General features: G+C 43.8%; 1 protein-coding gene across 2 annotated transcripts in view; it reads right to left on the bottom strand.

Moving 5' to 3' along the window:
* Positions 1 to 49: 49 nt before the first annotated feature.
* The window catches only part of CACNG7 (calcium channel, voltage-dependent, gamma subunit 7), a 22,425-nt gene continuing 12,960 nt past the window's right edge, over positions 50 to 9,514 (bottom strand). For both annotated transcript variants that reach the window (XM_008583807.1, XM_008583806.1), the window contains 2 exons: positions 1,916 to 2,061; positions 50 to 1,489 (listed from right to left, as the gene is read on the bottom strand). In XM_008583807.1, coding sequence (XP_008582029.1) covers positions 1,232 to 1,489; positions 1,916 to 2,061 — 404 coding nt within the window. In that variant the 3' untranslated portion in view covers positions 50 to 1,231. The remainder of the gene's footprint in view (positions 1,490 to 1,915; positions 2,062 to 9,514) is intronic.

A 9,514-nucleotide genomic window follows, 5' to 3' on the forward strand; every position in this document is an offset into this window, starting at 1 on the left:
AAGCCCCCGTCCCTCCCCTGCCCCTCCCCCCACCCCGGGGGCCATTCTTGTTCCAAGTACAACACTGTGCTACCTCGCCTCTCCTTCCCTAATGAGGGGGGTGGGGGAGTTTCTGGTGACCTCCCCTCCTCCCCTAAAATCTGTCCAAGGGGATGGACAGGCCCTTGAAAGAGGCCAGACTTGTGGGTCTGAAACGGGAAGAAGGACGCCAATGAGAGGTGCCAGAAAATGGAAGACTTAGAGGTTTGGGGGGGGTATTGACCCCCGCTACTACCCCTCCCTCCCCCGACGGGACCTCGAGGGGGGAGAGGCGGGCACAGGTGTGGAGATGGCGTGGGCGGGTTCCCTCCACCCTGGGGTCCCCATCCTCGTCGTTTGGTGTGCGGGGCTGGATGCACCTAGGGGCTTCGGATGAGCGGGTGGAGGGAAGAAAGGAGAGAGAGAGTTAGAGAAGGAAGAGGAAGAAAAAGAAGCCAAGGGTAACTGGGAAAGCAATAAGACCCGTTAGACAGAGCCCCCTAATGGGCAGGTGACCTGCAGGAGGCAGAAGAGAGCCTGGCCGGTGAGAAGGGATGGGGTGGGTCTCCCAGGGGAGCAGAGAAAGTGGGGAGGGAAAGACGAGGCTAACCCCTGGCTTTCAGCCCCCGCTGCACCCCGGAGCTGTGGGAGAAGCAAGCAGCCCCCTCCCCATCCCGTGCCCCCGCACCGGAGGACCCTGCAGGTCAGGATGTGAGATTAGGCAAGGAAAGAGAGAAGTCCGGAGCAGAGGGGAGAAGAGGGTGGTCGGCGTCCCTGGCGGCTGCTGGAACCTACTCTCCAGCCCGGAGCCCCTGAGGTGGGGCGGGAGGTCCGGGTACTCTGGGGAGCTGAGCGCCAGCACCGCCCGGGGCCGCTGGGTGAACTGAGCGGTTGGAAGGAGGGAAGAGCTGATTGTTTGGGAGAGGAGGGGCCAGGGGAAAGAGGCGGGTCCTAAGGGACGAGGGGCAGGCAAACAAAGGGGAGGAGTCGTCTGGAAGTGGAAGGGACCAATGAAGAGGAGAGGTCGGGAAATGGGGAGGAGCCTTGAAATGATGGAGAACGATGGGGCGGGGCCACTGGCAGGAGGGCGGGGCCTCAAGCTGGCGCAGCGTCCTCCGGGTGGGAGCGAGGGGTCCCGCGGAAGAGCGGGAGACGGCACTGCTGGGAGACCCGGCGCGAGCAGGAAGAGCAGGCAGCTCCGAGGGGCGGGGCCTCAGCAGGGCGAGGTGGAGATGTGCAGGTGGTCGGGGTACTTGATGGCGGGAGGGTAGTTCTGAGTCATCTGGATGGACACGTCGCTGGAGATGTCGGATGGGCTGCGGCCTCGGCGCCACGCCTCGGGCTGCAGAAACTGGCCCGAGTAGTCGGAGCAGTCGCTGAGACGCGGGCGGTAGAAGGCCGGGTGCGGACGGTACATCTCCTCCTCCGCGTAACGTTTGGTGAACAGGTACACAGACATCACGCCAGCCCCCTGCAGCAAGGCACGGTCAGAGTCCCTTAGGAGCCCCACCACCTTACTCCAGGACTCAAGAGTCCTGACCCCCAGCTCCCTCCTCTACGACACCCAAGATTCCAAGCTCCCAGCCCCATCGTCTCCCAGGAACCAGGTATCAGGATTTCAGGCCTCTCCTTCCCGAAGACCTCGGGAATCCAAGCCCTCAGATTCCCCCATACCTGAAGACGCAGGAATCCCAGTCCCTTCCTCCCCCAGGACCCCAGGACTTGGATCTCCCAGACCCCTCCTCCTCCAGGGCCCAGGGGTTAGACCTTCAGCCATCCCTTCCCTCATAATCCAGAGTCTACACCCCCAGCCTCCTCTTCTTCCTGAACCCAGGAATCAGGACGTCCAGATCCCTCCCCACTCAAAACTATAGAGTTTGGGCCCCATCGACATCACCTCTTTGAGTAGAAAGGAGGAAGCAGCGAAGGCAAAAGACCACCCGTAGCGATAATGAAAATACTGCTCGGAACTGCTGGGCCTGTTCATGACTTCGTCATTGATGCTGGAGATGTAAAGAACCAAGCCCACCACCAAGGAGAGGCCTAGGGGGAGCAGAGAGGGTGCCCTCGGGTCCGTTAGAAGTGGGCCCTCAGCCCCGCTCCGTCTCACTGCCTTTCCCTCCTCCCTGTCCTGTCCTGGACTAACTTAAGACTTTGGAAGCCCCTGTGTGCTGGACTTTAGTTGGGTTACAGGGAGCCCAGAGATAAAACAACAACCCTCCCTCCCCCCATCAATCTGCCGTCCAGGAGTTCACAATTGGGGACGGTAAATATGGACACTGACCAACAGTCATGTACACAGTGATATGTGCTATAGGGGAAGTAGCACAGAGCTCTGTGGCAGTGCAGAAGAGATGCCAAACCCACCTGGGGCAGGGCAAGGGGAATCAAGGAAAGCTTCGTTTTTCCCAGTCCTAAAAGATGAGACCCAGGGAAAAATAAGGGCATACTATCACACCGTTCCCAGTAGAAGGTACAACATGGGCATAGGCTTGGAGGGAGAACTGGTCGAGCCATGTAGCTGTAACCTGGGCTGTACCCACAAGAAATGAGGCTAGAGAAGGCGGCAGGGGCAAGGCCATGATAAGCCTCAAATACCAGGCTGAGGAGCTTGGCATTGATGTCAAGGGCACTAGGGAGCCATAAAAGATTTAGGACAGAGGGAAGACAGGGCCAGATCAGGGTGGTAGTAGATCCTTTGGGGGCTGGTTGGTGTTGGGGACAGATTAAAGGGGAAGTTGTGATATTCAAGAGGGAAGAGGGTAAGGCCTGAGCTGGGGCTGTTGAAAATGGTTGTAACAACATCAATAATAATAGCAACTACTTATGTAGGTTTGGGTCTGTGCCAGGCACTGTTCTCAGTGTTGTATACATAAACTCATTCAACCCTCACAACAACCATTTGAAGTAGACACACTTTTATCTCCATTTACAGTTGACAAAATAGAGGCACATAAAGAGTGTGAAGAAGAGAGGCCAGAGTTTGAGAATTTTTAAGATGCAGTTATCCTTTCCTCTAGGTGAACTTTCCTTGACACAGTAGCCATGGCAAGAGTGGCTTAAGGAGGCTATAAAGTCCCTTGCCCTAAATTAAACTAATCCTTATCAGCATCTTCCCACAGAATCCTACAAATAAACATTTGTATGTCCATCACTCACAGAATAAATCCAAATTCCTTCCATTGCCTATGACAGGATCAGCAAACTGTGGTTGAGGAGTAAATCCAGCCCACCTCTTTTTTGGAGGGGGGTTGGGGGGCAGCTGGCTGGTATGGGGATCTCAACCCTTGACCTTGGTGTTCTAACACCGTGCTCTAACCAACTGAGTAACTGGCCAGCCCTACCTCTTGTTTTTGTATGACTAGCTAAGAATGGCTTTTACATAATTGAATGGTTTTAAAAAATCAAAAGACGAAAGATATTTGTGGCTCATAAAAAGTATACGAATTTCATTTGGCAGTTCCTCAAGAAGTTAAAAATAAAATTACCATACAACCCAGCAATTCTACTCCTAGGTATACAGTATACCCAAGAGAATTAAGAACATATGTTCACACAAAAACTTGCACACAAATGTTTGCAGCAGCATTATTTATAATAGCCGAAAAGTGGAAATAGCCCAAATGTCCAACCACTGGTGAATGGGTAAACAAATGCGGTATATCCACATGAAAGAATGCTATTCAGCCAAAACAGGGAATGAAGTACTGATTTATGCTACTACAAGGATGAACCTAGAAAACATGCTAAGTGAAGGAAGCCAGACACAAAAGGCCACATGTTGTGTGAAATGTCCAGAATAGGCCAATCTGTACAGAAAGTAGATTAGTGATTGCCAGGGAATGGGATGGAGGGGGTAATTGTGACTGGCTATTAAAAGGTGTGAGGTTTCTTTTTGGGGTGATGAAAATGTAAAATTAGCTAATGGAGATGGCAGCACAACCTTGACAGACTAAGAACCACTGAATTATATAAATTTTAAATTATGTAAATTATATCTCAACTTTTTAATGTATATGAATTTCAAATTTCAGTGTCTATAAATGAAATTTTATTGGAATACAGCCACACCCATTTGGTTTTGGGGGTTTTTTTTGGCAGCTGGCCAGTACAAGGAACAGAACCCTTGACCTTGGTGTTAGCAGGCTGCACTCAACCGAGTTAAACCCTCCAAACCCTTTTGTGTATATATTACCTTTGGCTACATTCATGCTACAACTGAGTATTGAGTAGTTTTGATAGAGACTTGATGGCTCTGAAAGTATTTATTATCCGGCTCTTTACAGAACACTTTGCTGACCTCCTAGACTATAATGCCTACGTGGTCTGGTCCCTGCCAACCCATCTCTAATCAGCTTCACCTCGCTCCCTCTGCTTTCTTACTCTCAGACCACCTGACTTTCTTACTCTTCCTTGAACATGTGAAACTCATTTCTGCCTCTGGGCCTTTGCCCTTGCTGTTTCCCCTACTTGGAATGTTCTCCCCCCAGATTTCTGCATGTTTGTCTCTGTCACTTTACTTAGATTTCTCTTCACTTGTCACCTCTTTAGAAAGACCTTCTATGAACTCCCTGTTTGTTTTTTTCAAAGCTCCCTCACTCAAAATAAGAGAAATGCAGATGAACACTACGATGAGATACCATTTCTCATCAATCAAAAGTTTAAAAGCTTCACAACATACTCTTTTAGCGAGGCTGGGGGAGTGGATACTTTTACACATTGCTGCTAGGAATGCAAAATGGTGCAGTCCTCCTTGTAGGGGGAGATTTAGCAATATTTAAGAAAACCACACATGTATTTATCCTTTAACCCAGCAATCACACTTCTGGTAATTTACACTGAAGTTATCCCTCCAACAATATGAAAAATACATATACACAAGCTAATTCACTGCAGTATTATTTGTAATTGGAAAATACTGGAAACAACCTAAATGCCCTAACACAGAGGATTGATACAATAAACTATAAATATCCACATAACAGTATCGTGCCTCTGTAAAATAAAAATAAGGAAGAATTCCATGAACTGATAGGGAGTTCAGTGATAGTTCTAGCCTATATTATTAAGTAAAAAAAAGTAATATGCAAAAGCGTATAGAGTATGCTACCTTATAAGCAAGGGAAAAGGGTACATAAGAATACATACGTACATTCACTTATTTTTGCAAAAGGAGACACAGGAAGGGAAACAAACAAATGAAGTTGATTAACTACAGGGAGTAGAGGAGAACATGAAAGAAGAGACAGGCAGGAAGTGGTCCTTCTTGCAGCACATTTTTTTCATCTCATTTTGACCTTTAGAACTATGTTAATATTTTATATATTCAAAAGGTATAATCAATAAGGATGGGGAAAAAACTAAAATTAAATATAAACAGAAACAAATGAATCTAACAATTTTTTTTTTTTTGGCAGCTGGCTGGTAAGGGGATCTGATCCCGTGACCTTGGAGTTATAACACCTTGCTCTAACAAACTAAGCTAACCCACCAGCCCCCCATGAACTTTCTGAAGTATCCTCATATATCTCAGTCTAAAGAACCTTGAATCTTACTTAGAAGGTTTTTTTGTTGTGAGTGGTCTAGGGGTAGCCGTTCTGAAATTATTTTGTGCACACTGTAGGGTTGAGCAAATATGTAAATATACTGATACTTTAGGGAGCTAGAGTTTCTCATTCTGAAAGAAGGGATAAAAATACAGACCAGGATAAGGCAAGAAAAAACCCTGTGGTATTTAGCTAGCGTTATTAACTGTTATTTAAATATATATAATTTTCCAGTTTTATGTCCTGAAAGATCCTGGAAGTAGTGACACTCCAGAAACAGTGAGCACACCTAACACCCCAGCTCTTGGTCTCTAATGTCACCCCCCACTAAAAGGAACTAGGGTTCCCAGAGGAAATAGTTGATTTGAAGCCTGGGGTAGGGGCAGTAAAAGTGTACTTGTTATGTCCCAATACAAGGAAGTGCTTAAAAAATGATGGGAACATGTCAAAAAAAGACACAGAAGCTAGCTTGAAGGGTTTTCCTGATAGTCAAATTGAGGGCAATTTGAACATCACAATGAATAATAAAAGTAATGGCAGGGCTGGCCAGTCAGCTCACTTGGTTAGAGCTGGTGCTGATAACACCAAGCACTAGGGTCAAGGGTTCAGATCCCCATACTGGCCAGCCACCAAAAAACCCCCCCAAAACCCCCAAACAAACAAATAAGTTTCTTCTTGATAACAGTAATCCCACGATCCAACAGAGGGAGGGAACATTCCCAGGGCTACAAATTGGAGTTGAGGGGAGTGGGGGAGGGAGAGAGGGAGGTTGGGGGATAATTGGAAGGGGACAAAGGGTACAAAAGCAATTTCTAGTAATGGATATGTCCCCAATATGAATCTGGCCCCCACATCATGGGCAGGAGGGGGGACGATCAGCTTTGTATCTCATGAATATTCTAAATAAATAAACAGATAGATAGATAGATAAATAAATGAATGAATAAAAAAGTAATGGCATATAACACACTAAATTTAAAAAAAAAATGAGTCCAGACTGATATTTTTTTAAATAAATGAATAGAAGAAAATGGAAAGTTTTTTTCCATAGTGTACCAATTTGTACATGTAGGGCAGGTGGGACAATAGAGTTAGAAAAGACCCCACCATTCTGCAACCCTAGTATTAGTATTGGATTCATAGAAGAATAACGAAGGTATGATAAATTGAGGGATGACAGCATCTCCACATAGAATATCTAGAATATCATAGAAATATAAAGAGATTAAAAGCTTTACCGTGAAGAAACCTAGCAGATACCACTTTCACCAAGTCATTGAAGCTAACATCATCAATGACAGGGCAGATTCACACCCTGTGCTTCCTGTTAAGAGAGGCTGAGCAAACCAGTACATTTATGTAGTATTCCTGCTGAGAATGCGTAACCTGAATCCACTCCTGAGAACGCTGTGGGTCATGCTACAAAGCAACTGGCTGCACTCTTCAAAAACGTTAACATGAAAGATTTTTTTTTAAAGGCAGAGGCACTACATAAAAGATGAAAGAAGACTAAAGAGGTATAGTAAGGAAATACAAAGCAGGATTCTAGATTGGATTCTGAATCAGGGAAAAAATGACTTTTAGAGACAGTATTGGGACAATTGGTGAAATTTGAGTATGGACTGTATATTAGCTACAGTATTGCATAAATGTTAAACTTCCTGAGTCTGATTACCGAACAGTGGTTAGATACAAGAATGCCCTTGTTCTTAGGAGATATTTGCTGGACTATTTCGGGGTGAAAGTGTTTGCAACTTGTATTCAAGTGGTTCCACCAACACACACACACACACACACACACACACACAATGTGTATACATACAATATATGTGTGTGTATATATATGTGTGTGTACATATGTATGTATATATATTTAGGTGTATATATATGTGTCTGTATTATGTATTATATATAACATATATAATATACACACACTCATATCTATACATCTATGTAGACAGATATAGACATAGAGAAATAGGAAAAGGCAAATGTGCAAGATGTTAAGAGACTGGTCTAGGTGAAGGATATATGACAGTTTATTGTATTACTTTTGAAACTTTTCTGTAGGTTTAAATTTTTTCCAAAATAATAATTTTAAAATAAAAATAGTGTTGAGTGTCTCACAATAGAAAAATTTTCAAGGTGCCAAAGTGTTACCCTGAAAATTACTTATTTGTGGTAAAGAAAAACCCTACCTTTTCAATGGAGAGCTCTGATGGACACCCTTCGTCAACAGGTCAAGCTTTGTACCACTCACAGTGGGACAACCTGACATTATTTCCTCCCTGAAATGATGTGATACAAACTACACAGCGTCACCTCACCTTATCTTGCCAACCCTGTGTAACCTAAATGTAATCAAAGCTCTAGGCTAGACATAACTTCCAGGTTACAAAAAAATACAAGGAAAGAGGAACAAATTAAATAATACCATGAGGAAACAATCAAATAAATCCAGAATTGGGAATATTCTGCAGGATACCATGTCCTGCAGTCTTCAGAAGGATGATGACATGGATCAGGCTAATAATAATTGGAACAGTGATCAATCCCTATTATCTCAAAAAGAGAGACATTGTGTGTCTCCTGATGTAATGCAGTAGGATGTAAACAGCACCACTTATGTATGAAGTGTTCTTGCCAAAAAGTAAAATTACAAAAAAAAAAAAAAAAAAGATCAAACTTGGATCTGCCCAAGCTTCATCTTAGTTTATTTACAAGAAAACACAGGGATAGATAAACATATTAAACCACAATAAGGGAACACAACTGGAAAACTCCAGGATGTGGAAATTCTACACAGCAAATGACTAGATTTCTCTAAAAAATAAATGGCAAGAAAAAAAATAAGCAAAACAAAACTACAGGAGAGGGATCATTTTAGATTAAAAGAGGCTTCAGAGATCTATCAACTAAATGCACATGCGGGATTTGGATCCTGATTTGCAACAAACTAACTGTAAAAAGGCACTTATGAGAACAGTGGGGAAAACTAAACACTGACTAGGTATTAGATGATATTAAGCAATTATTCTTATTTGTTTGGACTTGATAATAGCATTGTGGTTATATTAAATAAAAGAGCACTTACAACTCAGAGGTATACTGAAATATTTGCGGATAAAGTGAGTTGACATCTGAGACTGGTTTTAAAATAATGTAGTGAAGTGCAGAAGAGGGACATGGCAAGATGACTAAAAAAAGATTTGCCATATGTTAGTAATTGTTGAAACTGAGTGAAGGGTACATCGGATTTCATTACACTATTCTTTCTATATGTTTTATAATGAGATATATTTTAAAAGTCAGTGTTGTTTTTGTTTTTTTTTTTTTTTAAAAGGGCTGGTTGGTTAGCTTACTTGGTAGAGCATGGTGCTGATAATACCAAGGTCAAGGATTTGGATTCCCTTAAAAGCCAGCGGGGGGAAAAAAAAAAAAATGGGGAACTAGTTCAGACTAAAAGAGACTTAAAAGAGACTTATTAACTAAATGTCATGCATGAATGTAGGTTGATTCCTGGTTCTGGGGGGAAAGTTTTAAAAAAACATTCTTGATACAATTGGGATACAGTTTGACAATGGATTAAGTTAAATTATGGAATTATTGTAAAATTTCTAGGTATGATCATGGTACGGCGGTATGTAGAAGAATGTCCTTATCCTTAAAGGATGCATACTAAATTTTTTTTTTTTTTTAAAGATGACCGGTAAGGGGATCTTAACCCCTGACTTGGTGTTGTCAGCACCACGCTCTCCCAAGTAAGCAACCGGCCATCCCTATATGGGATCCGAACCCGTGGCCTTGGTGTTATCAGCACCACACTCTCCCGAGTAAGCCACAGGCCAGTCCTCTAAATGTTTTTTAAAGATGAACTATCATGATGCCCGCAAACTTACTTTCAAACGGTAAAGCAAAAAAAAAAAAAAATGTGTATGTGGTAGGTGTAA

Source organism: Galeopterus variegatus, unplaced genomic scaffold (genome assembly GCF_000696425.1).
Source record: "Galeopterus variegatus unplaced genomic scaffold, G_variegatus-3.0.2 Scaffold3046, whole genome shotgun sequence".
NCBI lineage: Eukaryota > Metazoa > Chordata > Mammalia > Dermoptera > Cynocephalidae > Galeopterus > Galeopterus variegatus.